Source organism: Megachile rotundata, chromosome 10, assembly GCF_050947335.1.
Source record: "Megachile rotundata isolate GNS110a chromosome 10, iyMegRotu1, whole genome shotgun sequence".
Classification (NCBI taxonomy): domain Eukaryota; kingdom Metazoa; phylum Arthropoda; class Insecta; order Hymenoptera; family Megachilidae; genus Megachile; species Megachile rotundata.
This window is the reverse complement of record NC_134992.1, coordinates 13,930,758-13,953,412: the sequence shown is the minus strand read 5'-3', so window position 1 is coordinate 13,953,412 and position 22,655 is coordinate 13,930,758. Positions and strand designations below refer to the sequence as shown.

Sequence of the window (22,655 nt, the reverse complement as noted above, 5' to 3'; positions counted from 1 at the left end):
AGTTATTTTTTGTCAATCGTTCCGAACCCAAGTGGATCATTGGGGGTTCATAGCGCTGTGAACACGCGGCAGAGGTGAGCTGCAAGTGCTGGTGTAGCGCCAGGGACACATCTCTGCGGGGCCGATCGATTGATGAACCATCTCGATTTGCCGCCTCACGGCAGGGGTCTCCTCTCTGCGGTCAGACTTGCTTCAAACGCAAGCGGGGAGAAATGGGAGACCCTCCGCGGATGTGTCACTCGTTCTTGCCAGTATTTTCGGTTCATCTCTGTCTCGTGGTTCACGTAAGACACTATGGACTACCCTTTGACCCATGGAAGGCGAGGTTCACTTGGCGAAAGATACTGATCCCCTTTTTTGACAGAAAGTTCTTCTAACTTTCTTTTCTTCTAATAGAAAGTTCTTCTAACTTTCTCCCCTTTGCTTTTTGAATTCGTCGTAGATTATTCGAGTGCAATCTTAGAATAAGAGGTACCGTGCGGCGTTTAAAATAAGTTAAGCGTACGTGTATGAGTACCCATGCGATTAGTATTAAGTTAATGTATGCGTGCGTGTGTGATACAAGTTCTTTGCTGGATTGTGGTAAAGAACTTGTATATGCGAGCCTATGAGCTAAGTAGAGTCAGAACTCATTTATCCTTCTGATAAATGAGATTGCATTTGGAGGGTGGAAGGGATTTGGAGTTAGGGCGGGTCACTATCGTAGCAACCTCCTCGTGGTGTGACCTGGTAATCGATATCGTTTTCTAAACATTTTGATAAAAATATTTAGAAAACAATATCGAGCTAATAGCTACGAATTAAATTATAGTTTCATTTGTTTTCCAGTTTCTTTTACGAAAATGTTTGGATTAAATACGCAACTTATAAGAAAATGAAAAACTATATTTTAGAGGAAATTACAGATGAATGTGTTAGAAATATATGACAACATATTTATTACAAATTAATTAGTGGTGAAAATGCAGATTTAAACTATTCTCCTTCGACCGCCATACTTTTACATTGTGCGCATGCGCAGTCACAGTTCTTTTGCTTTGCGCATTTAAATTAGTTGCGTCCTGTCTCTCTTTCTAGGAGGTAGGTTTCCTTATCTCATTTTGTCTCTTACATCTACTATTTTGTAGCATTTCAATAAATATACACTATTTTGTAGAAGCTAGAAAATATAAGAAGAACTTGGACTTTATACACCACCTAGCGTTGAGATACATAAACTATGAAGAGCGCCTCGCAGTCCTACCTTGGAGTAAACTTGTCCATCTATAAGTATAATCAACCAATCATACTTCATGGTAAATTGACATTAGATTGTGGCATAGCGGCGTGTAAACGTGTCAAACCACGTATTCACATATAAATGTATTGAACTGTATATGTTATAAAATAATTCTTTAAGGTAACATACATTCTTTTTAACAACTAATTTATAAACTTTTCTTTCGTATGATTTCATCAGTCTTTCTAGAATGTTCAAGATAATTAATAGGTTAACTCTGATATTTCAGATGATCACGGATGTACAACTGGCTGTATTCTGTAACATCCTCGGAGCTACGTTATTTTGCTTAGTATTTCTTTTCCACTACATAAATGCAAATTATTCGAAATAAAAATACACGATGATTGTCTTGACATAACCTGAACCATGTCACGAGAAAGTTTTACAAATGGAGTTACGCAGCTATATGTTGTATTTCATACTGTTGAATAGATATCACCGAAAATAAATGCATTTACATTCATAAACAGATTTTTACTCAATAAAAATGTTATTTTTATATTCCTTCAATATAAAATCTCTACACTATACATTGTATATTACATATGATTAAAGGAGCAAGTACTATAATGTATCAAAATTGATTAATTCATCCCTTACAAATATTAATCTTGAATTAAATAGTTCACTTTTCATTATGTCAAAATAAAAAAGTGGATCCAAATAAATAGGAATGTGTGTTCGTGCGATGATAAGTTCCTATATTCAGGTAGGTCGGAAACAATGAAGTTGGCTGCTAGTAACGTATACATAGTCAAAGTGTTATGCCTTTCGCATATATATCTGCATATAGAAAATTCACAATATAATTTTAGATATCTTTACGTGTAAATTTAGAAAAGTTAATCAGCAATGACCGACGATTCCAATGGGGAATCTACATTCGAATTTGTTGAAAGAAAGACGGACGAATCGTCCACATCGGGAGAATTTGTAAAAACAGGTGAGATTAAAATGCAAAACATAAACACCTGTGTATCTGTCAAACATTCTTTCACAAATAAAAAATTATCTATACATGCCATACTTGTCTCTTATAATGATTTATATACTAGGAGAAGTTAATAGAAAAAGTAACTGTAAACAATTTATATATACTACGCATATAGAGCATAATAAAAAACAAATACAAATATGTATCATTGAACATGCAAATGTTTGCAATATTGCTAGTCATTTATAATACATTTTTCAAGCAATGTGTTACATTTCATATTAACCATAGGAATAAATAATTTTGTCAATTGAAATCTTTGACAGTAATATTTTGTTACAAAGAACACCATTAATATGAATAATAAAAGCAATATCACTTTTAGATTCTTTCAGTAGTTTATCTTCATCCACATCTTTGTTAATGCCATTAGGCGTATCAACGTCTACTGGGAATCTGCTGTCAAATGTTGCACCACCTAGTGCATTACCTAGCTTCATTTCAAATTCTGGAGTAATAGTATCTGAGAAACCTACTAATTTGCAAATACCTACACAAAAGAAACTTCAAGAACATGAACCTATTAAATCAACATTAAACACTACAATCCAATCTAAGCCATTGCAGCAAGAATCGCATCAAGTAATTACTACTGCTGCTGTAACTCCGTCCATACAAAATGTGCAAACAACGATTCCATCAGAAAACCTGATCCAGGATACAGGAATGGTTGGTGGTGGCTTGCTATCATGGGTTAAAGAAACAGTAGTGAACAGCAATGTTTTAAGTAAAGTTGCAGAAAAAGCAAAAAACAGCATGAACACAATGATTACAACATTAGATCCTCAGATGCGTGAGTTCATTTGTAAGTAAGAAAAGTAGTAATTAAGGTGTACAGATTAAAATTTTGTTCTAATTTGTACGATTGTTAATTTTAATTATATTCTGTTTTATCAAGTTTTTTTTATTCGACCATGATATCACTGTGTGTGTAATTGTTATTGCATCATAACTGAAGAAAATATATATATGTGCTATGTTATTTTTGGACCATCAGTAGCCAAACTTAATTCAATGAACTGTGGTGTACAATCTTTCAGCTGTCATTTGCAATAAAAATTTTTGAAGTTTCAAATATAAAACAGTTCATTTATTTTCTAATTACTGATTGTTTATTAATTTAAATTATAACTCTATATGGATGTAGTAGTGATACAAATATCTTATATAAAATAGAGCAGTTCTGTAATTTATAGTGAAAATATGAACAACAACAATTTGAGGCTAAGATTTAAATAATTTTCAAATCAAACTTTCCATCATTAATGGGGACAAAAATTTGTAAAACAGAGTATAAGTTTCAGTTTGTTTGTACATGAATGGTACTGGTGCAACATGTTAGTTAACATAAAATATATACGAGCTCTTTGGAAAATGTACATTTCAGATTCTGGTGGTGACATGGAGATTATAGTTGCATCTGATAAAGACTCTAAAATAAGCCCTGTACGTCAGGCTTTTCAGACAGTTTTCGGAAAAGCAACAGTAACGTAAGTACGAATATACAATTATAACATATGTTTCATTTTATAAATTTTTTGTTCAAACAAGTGATTGCATTATAGTGGTGTAGCAGTTGAAAGTTCAGCTGTGGCTGCTCAACCAGTTGGTTTTGCTGCTGGAGTAAAAGGAGCAGAAGAGAGAATTAACTTTGCACGAAATATTCCATCTCTTCCAAAGGATATACCTATAATTGCTGTAGAAAACTTTTTATTAGAAGTGGGTGAAGACAAGTGGTACGATTTAGGTGTAGTACTTCTTAATGATCCTAAACATAACGTGAATTTACAAACGTTCACGCAAATGACGCCAGTACCAAGTCAAATAGTAACTATGGCACAAGAAGCTACACCCGAAGATTATCCTCTTAAATGGTCTGGATTGGCAGTCACTGTCGGTAGCTTGATGGCAAGCAGTCTACAGGTTTGTTTCAAGTAAAAAATATGTAACGATATCACTAAAAATATAAACAAATTATATCTTTTAAGGTTCCTCATAACGAATGGCACCACGCGCTTACTGGAATTTCCAGAAGGGATATTATACTTTTAGCAGTTCAATCGTTAGCTGGAATTTACAAAAATACGATTAATCCTATATAAATCTTTACGAAGAATATGCCAATGCAATTTATTAACGTCTTGCAATTTTGTAAATACAATTTTACTAATTTATATATACTTGAACATCAAGATTTATTTTTTAGGCTCGTATTTTTAACATATACCTAACATTTTAGAGGATTACTGGAATCAAGAATTTAATTTCAGTTGAGGTGGCATATTTACTAACTTAGTATTTATAAATTGAAAAGTGTAATTTTAATTGTATGTGATAATATGTACAAAAAAATTAATGGACTAAAAAAGGCAAAATATATGAAAAAGTAGGTTTCTTATATGTATTTTATCGCACTCCAATTAAGCACATATACTTTATTTTATTATTAAAATAAAATTAATTCATAATTAGTTCCTAGCCCCACTTAATTTTTATCCAAATCGTCCAGAACATTAAATGATCGTATGGGTATTTTTAGCAAATAAAAACTACAAATATTTGTTTCTGAATTTCATCTTTAATTTCTTCATGTATTTTTCCAGTATGAGTACATTGCTGTTTTTGCTTTTTCATTATTAATATCTTCGGGATTCGTCCAATTATTTGAAATCGCCAACAAAAAAAGAATAACAGACTAATTGCAGTAAAAAAGCAATGTAAAAATTACAATTTTTTCTTTTCCTTTTTCTTTTATACGAAACTGGCAACCCATTGCCACCACAATAAAAATAACAATCGAGTCTTTATTTGTTGCTGATATGCTAAAAACGTAAAGCCACTAGATCTCGATAACGTGGCGTACTTAATTAAATAAATGTATAAAATATTTCTCCTTGCACTAGCATACATAGTTTCCGTTGTAATTACAATTTATTATCTTTTTCCATATTTATAATTGTGTATTTTTCACGGTTCTTTGCGCAAAACAAAGTTCATAATAAACCGATGTAGATTGTATACGGTCCGAGCAATATTAATTGAATTACAATATTTAAATAGATATTTAAATATGGTGCGCGAATCTATGGTTACAATTTATCAAGGTATGCGTTCAAGTCTGGCAGACCTTCCTTCAATCCCTTCCTTTTACGTGTTTCCTGTGAACATACAAATATTTATAATCAATATCCATTAAACAGTATCTGCATATGTGTGTTACATAAAGAAAACAGTGTATGTTTCCCTATTCAGGCAAACCAGGACATACTACTGGAGCACCAAAACAAAAAACAAATTTCTTTCCCACGAGATTAAAAATGGTAATGCATTAACAGTTACTGATTACCACCAGTTTTGATCGTGGGTGCATTATATAAAAACATTTGAAATGAAATGCTTACCTGCACAACTTGGTAAGGTCTAGAGTTCGGTTCCATTGGGTCACCAGGTAGAATTTGCCAATGATCGAATACACATTGTGGAAAAGCTTGTCCTCCGGTATTAGAACGCAAATCGGCAGTAAAACCGAAGGACTCATTAACTGGAAGATATGCTTTAACTACAAACATGGGTGTACCAGCAACTTGTTGTTCTTCAAATACGTGACCTCTTCTTCGGTTAAGCACACCATAAATACCACCAACGGCTACTTCTGGGCACTATAAAAAATAAATTTTATTAATAATTTATATGTAACATATTATAAATTTTTCGGTAAGTATATTTTACCTGAATTTCACATAAGTAAACTGGTTCCATAAGTCGAGGAGAGGCAGTGAGGAGACAAGCATAAAGGCAACGTCTTGTGGTAGGAATAATTTGACCACCACCTCTGTGAATAGCATCAGCGTGTAATGTCACATCATGAATGTTGAAACGTACACCTCTCAAATTTTCTTCCGAAAGAACACCCTATGTAAAATATTTCAAATTAATATAAATAATAAAAATTAATATCCAATTCTTTAGAAAAGAGCTTCATACTTCTTTCGTAGCCCATTGGAATCCAGCTACAACAGAATCTTTAATTTCGTTAAGGTATTGTACTCCTTTCGAACAATCTACAAGTATGTTGGGCCCAGTTCCGTCAGGTCCGAAGCACCAAATTTTTCTGGCTTCAGTTACATCGTAATCATACTTTTCGCTCAAGTAACGAGCACGTACTTTAAAATCATCTCTTGGATTAACTTCTCCCTATTAAAGCAATAAATATTAAGTAGAGAGAAAATATGATTTCCATTTTCATCAGTTAAGATACATACACTGTCAATATCTTCAGCTAGACCATCAGGCATAGGATACGCCATCATGAACAGACGATTGTGTTTGTTGGGAGATTTTGAAAGACACATTTGATTTGACTGTTCTGAAATCGTTTCTCTATAAGATACAACAGGATCCGATTTTTTAATGGGTATGCAAGCATGGTCCTCCTCCAAATCTTTCAAACAAATTTCAAGATGAAGTTCTCCAGCACCGGCAATAATGTGCTCTCCTGATTCTTCAATAATGCACTGCACCATAGGGTCAGATTTTGCCAAACGTTTGAGACCTAAGAACAAACATCTTTTTAAACAAAATTCTTTCGTCACCAGAGAAACACAATTTTTAGTAATTTTTATTCAGGTGTCAACGAAAATCATGGTTTGTCATAACCCAATGCTCAAAAAAAAATTTCATCATTTTGTTATTATGTTCTATAAAATTTCCTTAAATATATTAACTTCATACCTTCGACCAATTTGGGTAAATCGGCTGGATTTTTCGGTTCAACAGCAACACGTACAACAGGTGAAACCGAGAATTTCATGACTTTCATGTTATGTGCATCTTTAAACGTAGTAATAGTACCAGTCTTTACTAAGAATTGATCAACGCCAACAAGTCCACAAATATTACCTGCATTAAAATAAGAGAATTAGTAAATAATAACAAGTAACTTCTTGCTATTTTAATGGTATCAATTCATAAATTTCAGTTGGCCGTTCTATTGTCAATCAAAAAGTAATCAGTACAGGTCTGTGAGAACAATCATCATTATATTATATGACAAGACATTCAGAAGTCTAAACAAAACAAGATGTACAAACCAGAAGGCACATCTTCAATCGCTTCAACATAACGACCCATCATCAAAATTGTACGCTGAATGGCTTTTTCATACAGATCTTCCTTTTTGCCTGGTTGGAAATTAGGCCCCATAATACGTGCTTTCATACCAGTGCTTACTTTACCAGAAAAGACACGACCGAAAGCATAGAAACGACCTTTATCTGAAGTGGGTACCATTTTTGAAACATACATCATAAGTGGACCATTTGGATCACAGTTCTGTAAAAATAAAAGTAAGTATTTATTAGAAAAAAAATCATAAATTCGAATAAATTAAGTTAGATCATATATTTATCAGAAAACTAACTCAATATCTATCATATAACTCAGAACAGGTCTGTAATAAATTCATCATATGCATAACAATATGTTGCAAAAATATTGGAAATATAAGTACCTTAATGCCAATAGCAGCCTCATCATCAAGTGGACCTTCATACAACATTTCCATACGGTATTTTTGAGCAGTAACAGGAGATGGTAAGTGAATAGCAATCATCTGAAGTAAAGCTTCTCCAGCTGGTAACCATGTTCTCATGACAACCTAATACATAAAACAATGCTAATGTATAATTGTGCATTAACAATTGATTAAAAATATTTCAATTTTAAATATCAGTGAAAAGTTCATAGTGTCATCCAAAGGATTCAGAAGAGGTGTCAGAAAAATTTAGAACAATCATCATAAATAAACGTCGAATAAGAGACAAAATTGAATGATTGAACAAAAAAATCTTACCTTAAGAAGAGCTTTACCATCCTTGTCTTTGTCTTCTGGCTTCAGAACAATTCCTAATTTTTCCAATAATTTATCTGCTTCTTCTTTTTTGTAATTCATAATGCTATCAAATACCTATTAATTAGTTTCATTTGTATTAGTATTAGACCAAAGAATATTTGTACAGTATAAAAATAATTATATAGTATCAACATACCTTATAAATTGGATCTAAGACGTACATACAGAAAGAACGTTTGTTGTCTGCTTCTTTCTGCTTGCTCCACTTCTTAGTTTTAGGGTTGAAGAAAGTTTCTCCCCACAATCTGTTCATTAGTTTTACTACGTCAATTTTGAATTTTTCGGCATACATCTCAGAAAATTGTTTTAACGTGAATGCCCAACCATGAAGACCAGAACCGAAACCGACCGATCCTTTACTGGGGTCTACTCTAACTTCACCCATAGGACCATCATCGTCCGAATATGTAGCAATAATAACGTTAACGTTTTCAACAATACGTTGGAAAGTTTGATACAGATCTTCGCTATCAAGCTGCAGTTCCAACAATGCTCTGTCCATCTTGTTCATGAACAGTACAGGCTTTATACGTTCGGCAATAGCTTGACGAAGTACAGTTTCCGTTTGCACACAAACACCTAGATAGAATTTAGAAAAAATGGTTATATAACTGTAATGATAATTATCTGATAAGTGTGATATAATATTGTGACATTGTAGCAATTGTGTCGTAGCATATTAGTCGCGGACATAAGGATAGAGGTCCACTAACAGCGTTTAAACACAATTGCCTATTTAATCTCCTTCCATTAATGCACCATTAACACTGTCAATGTGTAGTAACCAGTTAAACCAGTTTGTACACTACAGAGTAAGGCTGTTAGTGCTGGAAGGGATTTTCTTGCAAATTCATTGTATTGAATTGTTAATTCTACAAATGAAAAATACGTACCAGATACACAATCAACAACTACGAGAGCTCCATCAGTTACACGGAGTGCAGCTGTTACTTCACTAGAGAAATCTACGTGTCCAGGTGAGTCAATAAGATTAATCAAGAAACCCTTCTCATCTTTGTCACGTTGATCAGGATTTGTAATAAAAACTAAATCTTTCTCGTCGAGGGCAAAGAACATAGAAATAGCCCTATAAAAATAATATATCAATTATAAGAAAATTAAATAAGAATTAATATGTTGTGAAAGTATATGTGGCAATCTTACGTGGATTTAATTGTAATACAACGTTCTTGCTCATCTTTACGAGTATCTGTGAATCGAGTCTCACCAGCTTTGGCACCAGCAATGATACCAGCCTTGGACACAAGGGAGTCAGTCAAAGTTGACTTTCCATGATCTACGTGCGCAATGACGGACATATTTCTGATGTTTTTCTTTTTGTCCATCATGGCACGTATCTCATCTACTGTAAAGTTCACCTGAAACAAAGAATATTTTTATTAATATCGAATGAAACAAAATATATGTTCAAATTTTGGTAACAAAGAACAAAATTTCATATATAATAAATGCTATTATCAAAATATCAAAAATGTTATATTCTTTCATTTTCTATTGCTCTACAGCATAAAATTAAAAAAAATATTTTCATAAAAAAAAATTAAGAATTTTTATACTGACCATATTGGTATAAACACTTCTCAAATCTTGGTAAATATTACTGACACATACATATTATAATATACAACAAAAGAAAGGTATCTTCCTTGTGGACATCTAGCTACACATATTTTTTTGTGCTACAGCAATTTCTGAATCTAGGTATAACTGCCTCAATTTCTATATACATCATACCAAGTATTCAACGTGTTTTTCTGTACAATGATAATGTTTGAGTAATCATTTAGATTCTAAATATCATTAATACGCTTCTCCCGGACTCACAATATTCCGAGAACATGCTGACTCGTATCAAGAGCTCTACAAAGCTCCATGACACGTTGTCTGCCGAATAAGGGGCAAAACATATTTGAACCTCAAACATTGATAACTTTGAACCTTTGTCGAGTAAAATTTTCAGGAATGTTCCGCCAGAATTTTTGCAGAACCTTCAGAGATCTTTGCCCCGGCATATCCATCGCGAGGCTCAAAATTTGTCTTCGAAAGGAGTTGCGCAATCCCAAGTAATCCGCCAGTTTTCGATTTTTCCAAACCCAGGTGACATTTGGTCTTCAAAAATATTCATACCTCTGCACTCCACACATCGTACAGATTTACACGTTCGCAATACTTTATGACGATTATACATACCATTTTGGATGTTGTCCGATTTCCGTTGGCCTGGTCAGAAATATACGTGCACCAACAATGGCGGACTCCCTGGGAAAGAACAGGAGTTCCGTGAAAGAGACAAACCTTTCACGGACGATAGAGGGCACTCGATGTCGTGCATTTTAGTATCGTGCATAGGACCAATTGGAATTTTGTAATCCCTACCACGTGGCATAATTTGCGCGCGCATAGCATTTTTTAGTGTATGACACGGAACATGTGTTGCAGTAATGTTGTGTTTGGTGCTGCCATCTTAGAACTGCATAAAAGGAGCAGAGTAAGGAAGATAAGGGGTGAAGGATAAGATAAAATTCAAAGACTATCCAATAAACATTAATTAAATGTGAGTACATTTATCGTTAGAAATTTTCTTACTTTCCATTAAGCAACGATTTACTTTTACAAAATACTGCATTAATTTTATAAATGAAATGTTGTATTATTGCTGTTACACATATAATGGGTATCCGTGTACAAAAGATAATAATTACTTATTTATTAGGATAATAGTAACGATTGTGCGTTTTCTTATATAATAAAATATTCATTCTCAGGAACGTTAGAATCTGTGCAATGTACATTCATTCATATTTTATATACATATGATAAAAGCACTTAATTTCTTAAGAGTGTAAATACTGTATCTATAATCATTTTTTCATATTGATTTTTCTAAAATTGTGTACTGTGCTATGCTATACCTTTTTAAATATAAAAAGATAGCGCAGGTAGAAAGTATTTTCTACATTTTATGAAACATACATGTAAAAACTTCTTAAACATTATCTAGAAATATATGTATACATATAAATAAGTGCATTTTGTTTATAACGATTTAAGCTCGAAATTTTAAATGATTAGATGATCACTTATTTCTGTAGTTCTTTTTATCAAGTATTGAAACTTTTTTAAATTCCGTAATACTATAATTCAATTAAAAATAGTGATCTTCTAATTCTTAACAGTATTTAACGAGTTCCTTTGCAGCTCCGTTCATGGACGCTCACGCGATCAGGATTAAACGTCCTTCCGCATCGTTTGCACGGAACTAACTGATTTAAATGCGATTTCCAGCTGGCCTCAGCCATTGCAGCTATATCAATTACCATATTTCCCGTTTCTGGATCACCTGTACATAAAATATTATTATTAAAGTAAAATAATGACATGTGCATATATTCCAAAATGATCATTAAAATAATTGCATGTTTATTGCTTATGTACATGCTGAGAATCCTAATTATAATTCAAACCTTCATTTTAACTTTATACTAACTTTACCCCTGCTGAGATGCAACCACAATATCTTTTGATCAATATAATCTCGTTGACCTTAAGTTCAGTGGCAATGTGCGAAAACACGCAATCAACGCTTAACTTTCTCACATAATGAATTCACTGACAACTCAATACTAATGGATAAAAAGCTCAAGGAATTTGTATGAAGTGAAAGAACCGCTTACAAATTAAAATGTGCACGATTCTTGGATCTATAGATCTTTAAGAATATTGTTCTAATCACTAGTAATAACTTACGAGTATAGACAGCTTCCGGTCTCTCTGGTTCTTTCCGTCTCTGATCCGGTGGCAATTTGTCATTCTCCACGTGCCACTTTTTCAGGCATTGGGGCTCGTGGATAGTTATACTACTGGTTCCAAAATCTCTGCCACATATGTAGCATGTGACCGTTCTCTTCACACTGTTATCCTAAAAGCAATTGTCTTCAAATGATTATCGACCGCAATTAACAAAACTCGCAGGACGGAAAAAGCATCGTATTTATTAGCAACACAAAATGTACACAAAATTTGATAGGAACGCTTAAAATGAATAAGGATCTTCACGTGTTCAATTTCAAACGAATTGGATGATATAAGCATGCTCTCCAGCGCGACTCACCCCTGTTGGGCTGACTAGATTTTCGTGCAAGTTAGTCGATTGCTTTTCTTTCTCTGCTTGCTGTCGTTTGATACACTGAGGTTCGTGTATCACGATGCTTCTCGTGCCAAAATTTCGGCCGCAGATTTTACAGGTGACCATAGGCGGGGTGACTCGTGACGTGCTAGCAGATTTTCCCGCAACAGGACTTTCTGATTTCTCTGGTTCAGAATTCTACAAATAGAAAGATCGTACTTTACTCTGAAAATTTCTGGAAAATAATATGTTTACCTTTGATGACTTGCAACTTTTCTGATGTACTGCTAAGCGATTTGGGAAGAAGGTCCTACCACATTTTGGACAGGGTACCAGCTGCGCCTGGAAAATATAAAATTACATTATTGTGCTGTACTATGATTTTATAACAGCGGAACCCTTTCATCTTAAACTTAACGAGTCGCAATGCGGTTCTAAGTTTTTAGATCAAACAAGTCGTTAAATAACTATGCCTTTATAATAAATGTAGGCCAGCACCTTGAACACGATAGGGCTAGAGGATTATAGTGCGTGACATGTTTCCTCTGTGTGGAACTTGATATTTGCATTCTTATACGTGTGTACATACGTATGCATGAGGGACGTGTAAGGGTGAGCTTTAACGAGTCACTTCATTACGCATACTATAATCGATTCCCTCATCTAATAGCATGTTCGCGCTATAAAAATGTACAGAATAATTGCATTCGTTGAATAAATAATTTGTTGCAGTTCATACATGTAAAATTTAATACAATTTTTGAAGAACTGAAATGCCCAGTCGCGGAATACGATTATGATACGTGTAGTAATATTTGTATGAAAATTATCTCGGGGTTGATAACTGTAACTAATAAGTATGTGCATATTCAAAGTCTGTTGTTACGCTCTGTTTATGATTGAATTCGCGAATAACAGCATGTAATCATTACATAATCGCTCGTTAAAGATCGTCGGCTTTTAAATGGTAATGACTCATTCGGTCAATCGAAACGCGTTTTCCTATATAGACTGCTTCCCGTATCAGCTGAAACGTAAACTTATTTCTTAAAAATCGAAAGATACCGGGCAGAACTATAGCTGCAATTTACATGTTTAAATGACAATACCTGACTTTCTTCCCAAGCTGCAGTATTCCATTCTGAATGATTTATCGCAACGTCGGGTTTCTGAGGAGTTGGGCGCCTCTGATTCGCGGGCAATGCGTTGTTCTCCCGTTCCCATTTCTGCAAATAAATCATTAATTAATACTTGAATAATAATAAAATAATGTCACCTCAATTAAAAATATTTCTATAAACGATATAAAGTTTGAGGTCTCAATTTTCGTGCACGGGACACAGTAAATATTCATTAGCAAGCAAACGTGAGTTTCAAAGCGATTCACGATAACACGATCGATTTACACACAAGGCATAATTAATGTTCCTTTACAAATAGATGGATACGTAGTTCAGGTCGCTTATATAGATATATCGAACTGGACATATATAAACTGCAACTCACGTGCAAATTACATGACATTTAATGATCACCTCGTACGTTTTATCTATATCAAATGGTATTAGTTCACGTGTATGCAAATGTCTCCGATATCAAAGGACACACGCCGCATATATGTTCCTATCGATTTCGCAAAGGGCCTTGATGTATTACATACTTCCGGATAGAGCGATTCAATAATATTCATGCATCGTATTCCGTTATCGTGACCATGAATAATAGATATAGTTCAAGTTCAGCATAAAATTAGACCGGCCCTACGCTAATATTAGCATCTGTACTATAAAAGTGAAACGAGCGTGTACGTCATATTGAAACCTATATTCTAGATACTCAAATTCCTACATTCTGTTTATTCTAGATTCTTATATAGATCCCTGGATATCGATATCCTTAGATCCCGATATTCCTGAATACCGATATCTCTGGATACCGATATCCCGAATCTCGATAACTGCAGCCTGATATCCCTGGATCCTTAAATCCTTGAATAGATCGTTGTATCTTGATACCTCTATGTTCCTACATCCTCAACTAACAATTTCAACTGAAATAGTTTAATGACATTTACATTTATGGAACAGAAATGTGCGAATGTAGACATGGTGAATAATTGAAGAACTTACTTGCATACACCTTGGCTCGTGAATGGGAAAACTGGCCGTACCAAATTCACGTCCGCATATGTAACAAGTGATGGTCCTTGGCCCTTTTTTAAGCGGTACCGACGCCGGTCTGTTCGATGGACTCGATCGTTCTTGAGGACTTCCCGACTTGGTCTTTGCCTCAATGGCGATTGTTTCCTCGCTTTTGTTCTTGCTCTTATCGCTGCGGAAATGCAAGGCCACAGGTTTCTGAACGGTTTTTGGTACCGTGGCCTTTGTCTTGGTGCTCGCTGGACTCTCCTTTGTCCTGTGCTGACCGCTTTTCGGGTGACTATGAAATCGCTCCGGCTGATCCGGCTTCCCGCAACTTTTGCAAGGTTCCGGTGCGCTCTTCGTCGAAGAGGCGGTGAACATCTCTAATTCATTCTGTATCGTCGGTTTCGAACTTCTCTTCTTCAACATGGACAGAGAAGGGACCTTGTGGCCGGCCGGTTTGCTTCTAAATCGACACAGGATTATTGTTAAACCTTGAATAAGTTTAATTTTTGCGAAAATTCAATTAGTAGAAAAATGATTATAGACCTATTATTATTGTCATCTAACTTTCTGCTATCCGAAGTTTTCGTCGCCGCATTGGCTTCCTGGCCAATGATCCGTGCGTGCTTCTGCATTCTTGGCGATTCCACGAACGCGTCAACGTGACCGAGCCTCGAATCCAGAATCTGTTCGAAACTACGACGTTTGTAGCGTACAGAGAGGGGACCGTTGCACCACGTCGCACCGTTTGGCGCGTGACTCTGTTGTTGGTGTTGTTCTGCAATGGTGACGCTTTGCCGGCACCTTGACGACGATGGGAACGACGACGTCCCACCACCGATTGCTTTTGACAGGCGAAACTGCGTCATAGAGTGGATGAGCAATTCCTTGCTCAATACGGACATGTCTAATTTGTCGACCAAATCTGGATCGAGCACGCTCGGCTTCTCGAGATTCGCGGTTTTCGGTCTCTCGAGATCGTTGTATACACCACGCTTCATTTTCGGTGGCCAGGTGCCTGTGTCCGGGGTCTTCGATTTTCCTCGTTGTTTCCCCTTTTCTGCGCGATTTGTGTAACATTAGCTTTACAGTGTAAAAAAATCAGCATTCGATCAGTACTTGGTAAAAATTTAGGAAAAAATCTTGTTTGAAAATGGCCACTGTAGTTACGCGAGGCTATACAACTCGTGGCGATATAGTACATGGACACGACACATGGGTAATACAGCACGTGGTGATACGCGACGGTATAACACGCAGTGCTATGTCGTGAAAAATGAAACAATAAAGTGTTACTTACTTTCCAGAATATCCAAATCGTCCTTGATTACCAAAAATGTTTTTTCTGATAGAAACTCTGTTGGTCCCTTTTTCCATTTCATGGTTTTCGTACTTGTAACAATTCAGCACTTCGAATTTGAAAAGACAATACGATAAACAATTTAAAATGTTTATTTACAAGGTTAAAAGATGAACGTTCAAGATTTCATTCTAATTATTTGGACGAATTAAATTTACTGAGTTCTAAAACATCTGATCAACTGTAAGACACTTTTAAATTAACTTTAATTTTCGAAGTCTTGAACATTTATGATTATCGCGACAAACAAACGGATCGTTTTGTAGTTATCGAATTGTTCTTTATCACCAATACTTCACTGAATTTAGCTTTCACCGGTATGTTCATGATATCACATATATTGTTCTATAATTTCTCGTCACAAAAAGTCAATGACAATGCGCACTGAAAATATTAATTTGTTAATTTGACAGATATGATTTACAAAATACGTACAAGTACGTGTTAATCTTCTTGCGCGTCTTCGATGATCGACAGATCAGATAAAATGACCAGTAAATACACAAACTTAATGATTAATATAGATGTGGGCCATCGAAATAAAAAAAAGATACACGGTCTCTGTAATTTCTTCGAATACCGCAGAAAGCGTAAACCAAATATTTTTTAAATAAAGAATAAAAAATAAGCTTTTACGATTGATCGATTAATAGAGATTAGAGATCATTAGACTGATTCTTGCGTTCTTCACTTTTATCAACAAATTATTATATCGCTTTGAATTGTGCGCGACTTTTGTGGAAGAAACACGATTTTAAACGCGTAGCCCTTTGTCAGTCAAACACCCGGTGCACTATGCTTCAGTTTACCTTGCCATTGGCTACATATAGGTTGTTACCTTTCTCATTGTGGTTGACTGTGTGAGAATACAGGTGGCTAGGAAAATCGATCCAACAACTACTATTAATTAAATATTAGTATTCGTTTGCTAGTTCATTAGACATGTGTAGACTGATGTAGATTCAGCATTACGGTAACGTAAGTTAAATTAAAAACAGAATAATATTGTTGAGTGAGTTTTTGTCTATTTGCACATATTTGTTTGATTAGTGTAACATTATCCCCTACCAAAAGTACAGCGCATGCGCCTGTACAGCGATAGTTATATGTACAGAGTACAATGTATACCCCGTAATATTTTTATTTAGAATATCTTTCTACATAATCATTTCTCTCCTTCATTTGTATATTTTTATCCACCATATATATGACTAGTAAAGTTGTTTATGGAAGGGGCCAGATAGTGAGAGGTGGTAAAAGGTTTTTGCACAGTACCAAACACTCAGTGATGAGTGATGAGATATTGGTCGAATTTTTGCGCGCATGCGCGAGAAATGCAGGAGCGTACGCAGCGTATGTATTTAGTGGCGCCACTAGATGGCGTAATGTCATTGTCGGGAAAATATTTTATTTTTATATTATATATTTTGCTTACAGTTATTTTAGTACCCTTCCTTTCCATCTGCTCCCCAAATATGAAAATATGTATATAATCTAATCTTATCCAACCTATACATTCATATTTCACAACCAAATTATAAAAATTTTTTGAAAAATAATGAGGGGTGATTAAGGTACCCCATTTTATTGAAACTTGTACTTTACTGAGACCAAAATTGCCGCGCATGCGCGAGAAAACCCATCCAATATCTCATCACTGAATACACTAGTGTTTCCTGTGAATTCAAGCATAGAATAGGCAAGTAATATTTGTCGGAACCAAGAGGAGTATTAATTTCGGTATTATTAGTAATTATCAGGTAATAGACAAAAACTGCATATAATTATATGTAATATTTTATACATTGATTACATAAATAAGTATAAAATCATTAAAAGTAACATATTTACATAATTGTGCGCAAAAACATCTGGGACAAGCTCAACGACATTACTGACGAATCATATTTTTTTTATATTGTATTTACTTTAACGGTTTATTTCTCAAATACAATTTATTTTAACACTGCAAAATTTGTATAATACTTCGTAAAAATGTAAGAATAATTCAATTTTGACTTTTTTAAAATAAGCATTTTGCTAAATTGATTTTTATAACTTATAACAATTACAAAACCGATTTTTAATATAAAAGTAATTATTATGTAAGGTATTATTTAGTTTAAAATTATACATGTAAGTTTGATGATAACTAAATATATTTGTACATTTTATTATTATACAATGTTATTTAAAATTTTTATAATTTTCATAACTGTATTTATTTTTCTCAGTAAAATGAATATTATTGATTCTTATGTAACCTGCCCATTGGAAGTATCGCATCGGATTCTAAGTAGTCGATTGCAGACGCATTTATATAAATGCTATAAAAATTTTCCAAAGGACACAAAGATAAAATGCATTTATGACGCGACACATATATTGGATTTTGATGAATATGAGGTAATTTTAAAGACATACAGTGTTTATATATAATTTTTATGTACATATTTCAAACAATAGATTGTTAGATAAATCTTAATTTTTATTATTTTTTAACAATACAAGTAACCTTATGAATTGTAGTAATTGTAAGAAAGAAAAAATTCTTGGCTTAAATTGTTACACACAAAAGAAATATATTGTCTTTCATCTTAATACCATTATTGTTTATTATTATAGCAGCATCTTGAAATATGTCCAAGCAGTGGAAATGTACGATGTTATAATACTATATTGGAACCAGTACGTAATGTAGGAATTCCAATACAGCAAGTATGCAGTCTACAGACAAATACAACAGAGGACGAAGATTGGTATGGTGTATGTAAACAATCAGCCCATTAAATGTTTTTCCCATAATCTAGAATTAAATTTGTTGCCTATTAGTTTAACACGTTGACTGCCACACTAAAGCAATTTTCAATTGCATCCAATAGTGTTTTAATTTTTAATCAATTTTTCTAAATATTTTCACAATATCTTGTTATATTTATTTTCCATAGATCCATGTAATTAATGAGAGAATTTTCGATTAGGAAAGTGAATAAATTTTTAACAATATACATGTTAAATCAATGTGGCAATCAACATGTTAAAGTAAAAACCTATAAACCTATGGTCTATCATTTTTTACATATTAATTTTATGTATTATTGTTTCAGTTGATATATATGAATCCTTTTTCAATTTTCATTTGGATTTTCAGAATAATCCTTCATATAATCCATTAGCTGCTTCTGAAAAAAAAAATGTTATAAGACCAGCAATAGCTATGTCAAAAACAGAAAAGAAAAAATTTAGGGAATATGAAAGACAAAGGTTATTAAGTTTAGAAAAAGAAAATAATGAGAAATCTTTTGATAAGTGCAACAGTTCTGCACAAAAGCAAATAGTAAGTTTATACTTTTAGTTTATATGTATACAGGGTGTTCAGAGATTTACTAGCCAGCGTTTTTCTCGTAAACGACTGGTACGAGAAAAAAATGAAAGAGGAAAAACCCATTCCATTAGCTAGAAAGCACTTTTGGTAGTTTTATGTTATGATTAGGTCATGAATGGTGTTATGAAAATAGAAACCACATTGAACACGAAATGTAAACATATCAGTAAGAAATACCGGTAAGTACAGTAATACGAAATATTTGAAATATTTCGTTTGTTTTTGAATCTGAATAGGTCTCAAGGTCATGATATGGTACATCGTTGAATTCGTTTCGATACGCCCTTTCATATGATATAAAAAAATATATACCATTCCATTTAAAAAACTGAAGGTTGCCTTCACTTCTCAAAAAATAGTATAAACACGAAAAATTTATATACTTCATTTTTTTCTCGTACCAGTCGTTTACGAAAAAAACGCTGGCTAGTAAATCTCTAAACACCCTGTATATATGAATATGTATATGTACATATTATTTATTGTCATTTTTTTTCAGGGATGCGATGAACCATTAAGAATTCCTAAAAATATTGCTAAAGCTGTGTCTTATGATCTAAACGCTTCGACTAGTAGTGTTATTTCACGACTGAAAGACATTTCGATTAACAGCAACAATGATATTCCAGATTCAGAAAATTCTTGCAAGTTGAACCTTAATTCTTCAAAAACAAATGCAGATATAAAGACAATTTCACCTCAAAACAATAATTCTCAACTTAAACAAAAAGAAGATATACCGAATGTTAAAAAAGATACTTGTGCATCGTCTCAAAATATGAAAATGAAGGATGATACTTTGGGACCAATAAATTCAAAAACAAGCGTTAATACTTTAAAAGAAAATTTGGAAACACATAATATTAAACAAAAGCCGAATAAATATTATACTTCAGAAAGTCAGAATGGAATTGAGTTGGGTGTACAAAGAGGCATATTACATGGAGAACCAAAGAAAGTTAGCACTGGTAGAGGATTTATTCTTGCTTATCAACGTTCAGGATCTGATGTAACAAAGGGATCAAACAGAAAAGCTGGTTCTACATTAGATCGTAACTGTGATAAAAATTAAAATGACCATGACAATACTGACTTATAAGAACTTACTTTTTTATAAAGATAGTAACGTAGTATTTAGAAATCATATAGTATAGTTGTAAGAAAAATTTATTTTTTATATTTTATTATAAAACAAAGTATTTGATTTGTTTAATTATTTGAATATTGACAGATTTCAAGCAAGAAGAAACGAAACGTTAAGAAAAACATTTACTTTTCATATAGTTTAAATGAATATTTTCTATAATAAGATAAAATTTACATTATTTTAGTCTCTTCGACATTACTAATTCGTATGTAAGTGTAAATCATTATTCAATTTAAGTGAAAGCTTATCTTTATATTCATTAATTTGAATAGAATATGTATTGATATATCATTTTTATTATAAACATTTTTTATTTTTGTTCTTTGCAGTATATCAATAAAGAAATACATGTTTATTTTACATTGAAATTTGTATTCACATGGCGTTTTAATATGTAAAAAAAATATAAAAGTCAATACTTTATTGAAAAGTATTTAATTAAAGTCAATTACGTTTGAGATCTCGTATTTAATTTATATTTTGATGTTCACTGCCTCCAAACAATGCTATTAACGCCATCTAGCTGGCAAGTGGACCCCGAAATTTAGCCATCTAGTGGTAGAAAGTGGCAATTAATGGAAGTAAATTATCTTATGAAATATGAAGTTAGGTTACGATGAGGTTATGTCTAATTAAAATTAAATTAAATTGAGATTAGATTGTGGTAGGACTAGATTAAATGCGGATTAAGTTGTAATAACGCTAGTTTAACAATAAAAGAGCTTTCATATTGTAATACAATGACTTATTTTATTTAGTTGTTTGCAGTCATATTACAGAACATACCTAGACCCAACCATTTCGTAAATTTTTTGAACGAACTCGGTCTGAGTGTCTATTCTGAAGTTTTCAAAAAGCCAACTGATACAAACCATTCTTGATTGTCATCACAGTATATTAATATATTAACATTACATATATCATTTTGTTACTGTTATAAACAGAATTTTACAAAATGGTAAGTATATAAGTTATCACTTTATTGAAAACATTAATTACTCTCTGTTTAAAGAATATCATTATTAAAGAGGTTATTTTTAAACTGCATTGTCATGCATTGAAAACAATATTTCTCAAATCATAATAATAAAATAGTATTCATTTAAGTTTACATTTTAATTAATTTTTGCAATATTTAATATTTACTATATCTTTTATTATAGATTTTATTATTTATAATATCTATATAATATTCAATGATTTATTTAGTAAACTAAGTTTCTATATATTTAATTCATATTATCATTTATATTACAGGCACGTAGATATGATACACGTACAACTATTTTTTCACCTGAGGGTAGGCTTTATCAAGTAGAATATGCAATGGAAGCTATAAGTCATGCAGGCACCTGTGTTGGTATTTTAGCAACTGATGGTGTACTACTTGTAGCTGAAAGACGTAATACAAATAAACTTTTGGATGAAGTCCATTATTCTGAAAAGATTTACAAACTCAATGATGATATTGTGTGTTGTGTGGCTGGTATTACGTCTGATGCTAATGTATTAACAAATGAACTGCGTGTAAATGCACAACGTCATTTACTACGATATGGAGAACCAATCCATTGCGAACAGCTTGTTTCTTGGCTCTGTGATTTAAAACAAGCATATACACAGTTTGGTGGAAAAAGGCCTTTTGGTGTTTCAATTTTGTATATGGGATGGGATAAACATTATGGATACCAATTGTATCAATCAGATCCAAGTGGAAATTATGGAGGATGGAAAGCAACTTGCATTGGATATAATTCTGCCGCTGCTGTGTCTTCATTAAAACAGGAATATGATAATAATAACATAACATTAGCAGATGCTAAAGCATTAGCTATTAAAGTGCTATCAAAGACATTAGATCTGAATAAATTGTCTGGAGATAAAGGTAAATGTATATGGCATATTAACTGTAATGTTAATTTATTATTTTGACCTCAAGTCTAGAATGTAATAAATCACATTTTTTAGATATTTAAATTTTATTTACTGTAATAATGTATAATTTTTTTATTATTTCAGTGGAGATAGTCACTTTGACAAGAGAAAATGGCAAAACTGTTACTAAGATTCTTCCTGTAAATGAAGTTGATGCCTTAATTGCTGAACATGATCGTTTAGAAGCACTTGCTGAACAAGCCAAGAAAGAAAAACAAAAATTGTAGAATAAAAAATATATATGTATTTTATTTTCATCTTGATACCATTGTTTACATAAATATTATCCTGAATACTATCTGATTTTATTTGTACCATACATCAATTGTTAAAGAATAACAATCAAATAG

General features: G+C 33.0%; 7 protein-coding genes across 21 annotated transcripts; 4 read left to right on the top strand and 3 right to left on the bottom strand.

Moving 5' to 3' along the window:
• Window positions 1-1,508: 1,508 nt before the first annotated feature.
• LOC100880874 (dolichyl-diphosphooligosaccharide--protein glycosyltransferase subunit 4) lies at window positions 1,509-1,749 on the top strand. Its single transcript, XM_003705218.3, has one exon. It carries the CDS (start codon window positions 1,509-1,511, stop codon window positions 1,611-1,613), a length of 105 nt encoding a protein of 34 aa, XP_003705266.1. The 3' UTR covers window positions 1,614-1,749.
• Window positions 1,750-1,850: 101 nt separating this feature from the next.
• On the top strand, window positions 1,851-4,674 carry LOC100880987 (protein PRRC1-B). Of its 6 annotated transcripts, XM_076535945.1 has the most exons (7): window positions 1,851-1,991; window positions 2,120-2,225; window positions 2,602-3,081; window positions 3,664-3,766; window positions 3,842-4,199; window positions 4,265-4,427; window positions 4,516-4,674. In XM_076535945.1, the coding sequence occupies exons 2-6, from the start codon at window positions 2,135-2,137 to the stop codon at window positions 4,376-4,378; spliced, it is 1,146 nt and encodes a 381-aa protein (XP_076392060.1). In that variant the 5' UTR covers window positions 1,851-1,991; window positions 2,120-2,134; the 3' UTR covers window positions 4,379-4,427; window positions 4,516-4,674. The 6 variants fall into 6 exon arrangements, with proteins under 6 accessions (XP_076392060.1, XP_076392061.1, XP_003705267.1 ...); XM_076535946.1 differs by having other exon boundaries at window positions 2,650-3,081; window positions 4,265-4,674; XM_003705219.3 differs by having other exon boundaries at window positions 2,602-3,069; window positions 4,265-4,674.
• A 160-nt stretch (window positions 4,675-4,834) lies between these two features.
• Window positions 4,835-10,554, bottom strand: eEF2 (eukaryotic translation elongation factor 2). Of its 2 annotated transcripts, none has more exons than XM_003705220.3 (13): window positions 10,399-10,554; window positions 9,352-9,566; window positions 9,081-9,274; window positions 8,324-8,766; window positions 8,128-8,241; window positions 7,786-7,932; window positions 7,367-7,607; window positions 7,008-7,175; window positions 6,539-6,828; window positions 6,261-6,470; window positions 6,006-6,188; window positions 5,678-5,935; window positions 4,835-5,434 (listed from the first exon to the last, which is right to left on the bottom strand). In XM_003705220.3, exons 1-13 carry the CDS (start codon window positions 10,399-10,401, stop codon window positions 5,366-5,368), a joined length of 2,535 nt encoding a protein of 844 aa, XP_003705268.1. In that variant the 5' UTR covers window positions 10,402-10,554; the 3' UTR covers window positions 4,835-5,365. The 2 variants fall into 2 exon arrangements, with proteins under 2 accessions (XP_003705268.1, XP_076392044.1); XM_076535929.1 differs by lacking the exon at window positions 10,399-10,554 and adding an exon at window positions 9,769-9,787.
• Window positions 10,555-10,742: 188 nt separating this feature from the next.
• Window positions 10,743-20,738, top strand: LOC100875492 (uncharacterized). Of its 7 annotated transcripts, none has more exons than XM_076535951.1 (5): window positions 10,743-10,762; window positions 18,073-18,244; window positions 18,464-18,604; window positions 18,990-19,175; window positions 19,723-20,738. In XM_076535951.1, the coding sequence occupies exons 2-5, from the start codon at window positions 18,077-18,079 to the stop codon at window positions 20,293-20,295; spliced, it is 1,068 nt and encodes a 355-aa protein (XP_076392066.1). In that variant the 5' UTR covers window positions 10,743-10,762; window positions 18,073-18,076; the 3' UTR covers window positions 20,296-20,738. The 7 variants fall into 7 exon arrangements, with proteins under 7 accessions (XP_076392066.1, XP_076392065.1, XP_076392067.1 ...); XM_076535950.1 differs by lacking the exon at window positions 10,743-10,762 and adding an exon at window positions 16,677-16,816; XM_076535952.1 differs by lacking the exon at window positions 10,743-10,762 and adding an exon at window positions 17,440-17,598 and having other exon boundaries at window positions 18,467-18,604.
• LOC143265302 (zinc finger protein 474-like) lies at window positions 11,388-12,977 on the bottom strand. The gene is made up of 5 exons (XM_076536589.1): window positions 12,966-12,977; window positions 12,590-12,676; window positions 12,320-12,532; window positions 11,956-12,127; window positions 11,388-11,548 (listed from the first exon to the last, which is right to left on the bottom strand). The coding sequence occupies exons 1-5, from the start codon at window positions 12,975-12,977 to the stop codon at window positions 11,388-11,390; spliced, it is 645 nt and encodes a 214-aa protein (XP_076392704.1).
• On the bottom strand, window positions 12,590-16,623 carry LOC100881211 (uncharacterized). 3 transcript variants are annotated; one of them, XM_076535943.1, is made up of 6 exons: window positions 15,779-16,619; window positions 15,025-15,538; window positions 14,464-14,941; window positions 13,444-13,560; window positions 12,833-13,014; window positions 12,590-12,676 (listed from the first exon to the last, which is right to left on the bottom strand). In XM_076535943.1, exons 1-5 carry the CDS (start codon window positions 15,858-15,860, stop codon window positions 12,994-12,996), a joined length of 1,212 nt encoding a protein of 403 aa, XP_076392058.1. In that variant the 5' UTR covers window positions 15,861-16,619; the 3' UTR covers window positions 12,590-12,676; window positions 12,833-12,993. The 3 variants fall into 3 exon arrangements, with proteins under 3 accessions (XP_076392058.1, XP_076392057.1, XP_076392059.1); XM_076535942.1 differs by lacking the exons at window positions 12,590-12,676; window positions 12,833-13,014 and adding an exon at window positions 13,047-13,361 and having other exon boundaries at window positions 15,779-16,621; XM_076535944.1 differs by lacking the exons at window positions 12,590-12,676; window positions 12,833-13,014 and adding an exon at window positions 14,183-14,384 and having other exon boundaries at window positions 15,779-16,623.
• A 156-nt stretch (window positions 20,739-20,894) lies between the features above and the next one.
• Window positions 20,895-22,600, top strand: Prosalpha3 (proteasome alpha3 subunit). Its single transcript, XM_076535962.1, has 3 exons — window positions 20,895-21,328; window positions 21,628-22,255; window positions 22,390-22,600. The coding sequence occupies exons 1-3, from the start codon at window positions 21,326-21,328 to the stop codon at window positions 22,530-22,532; spliced, it is 774 nt and encodes a 257-aa protein (XP_076392077.1). The 5' UTR covers window positions 20,895-21,325; the 3' UTR covers window positions 22,533-22,600.
• Window positions 22,601-22,655: the final 55 nt, after the last annotated feature.

Coding starts and splice junctions, on each gene's coding strand:
- LOC100880874 (XM_003705218.3), top strand. CDS start 1,509: ATGATCACGGATGTACAACTGGCTGTATTCTGTAACATCCTCGGAGCT.
- LOC100880987 (XM_076535945.1), top strand. CDS start 2,135: ATGACCGACGATTCCAATGGGGAATCTACATTCGAATTTGTTGAAAGA. Junction 3,767..3,841: donor TTCGGAAAAGCAACAGTAAC/GTAAGTACGAAT, acceptor ATTGCATTATAG/TGGTGTAGCAGTTGAAAGTT. Junction 4,200..4,264: donor TGATGGCAAGCAGTCTACAG/GTTTGTTTCAAG, acceptor ATATCTTTTAAG/GTTCCTCATAACGAATGGCA.
- eEF2 (XM_003705220.3), bottom strand. Junction 8,242..8,323: donor TCTTAGATCCAATTTATAAG/GTATGTTGATAC, acceptor ACTAATTAATAG/GTATTTGATAGCATTATGAA. Junction 6,829..7,007: donor TTTACCCAAATTGGTCGAAG/GTATGAAGTTAA, acceptor GTTTGTTCTTAG/GTCTCAAACGTTTGGCAAAA.
- LOC143265302 (XM_076536589.1), bottom strand. Junction 12,128..12,319: donor ATCTAGTCAGCCCAACAGGG/GTGAGTCGCGCT, acceptor AATTGCTTTTAG/GATAACAGTGTGAAGAGAAC. Junction 11,549..11,955: donor ACCGGAAGCTGTCTATACTC/GTAAGTTATTAC, acceptor TTTTATGTACAG/GTGATCCAGAAACGGGAAAT.
- LOC100881211 (XM_076535942.1), bottom strand. CDS start 15,860: ATGAAATGGAAAAAGGGACCAACAGAGTTTCTATCAGAAAAAACATTT. Junction 15,539..15,778: donor CGATTTGGATATTCTGGAAA/GTAAGTAACACT, acceptor CAAATCGCGCAG/AAAAGGGGAAACAACGAGGA. Junction 13,362..13,443: donor CAGCTTGGGAAGAAAGTCAG/GTATTGTCATTT, acceptor TTTACGTTTCAG/CTGATACGGGAAGCAGTCTA.
- LOC100875492 (XM_076535951.1), top strand. CDS start 18,077: ATGAATATTATTGATTCTTATGTAACCTGCCCATTGGAAGTATCGCAT. Junction 18,245..18,463: donor TGGATTTTGATGAATATGAG/GTAATTTTAAAG, acceptor TTATTATTATAG/CAGCATCTTGAAATATGTCC. Junction 18,605..18,989: donor AGGACGAAGATTGGTATGGT/GTATGTAAACAA, acceptor TTGGATTTTCAG/AATAATCCTTCATATAATCC.
- Prosalpha3 (XM_076535962.1), top strand. Junction 22,256..22,389: donor TAAATTGTCTGGAGATAAAG/GTAAATGTATAT, acceptor TTATTATTTCAG/TGGAGATAGTCACTTTGACA.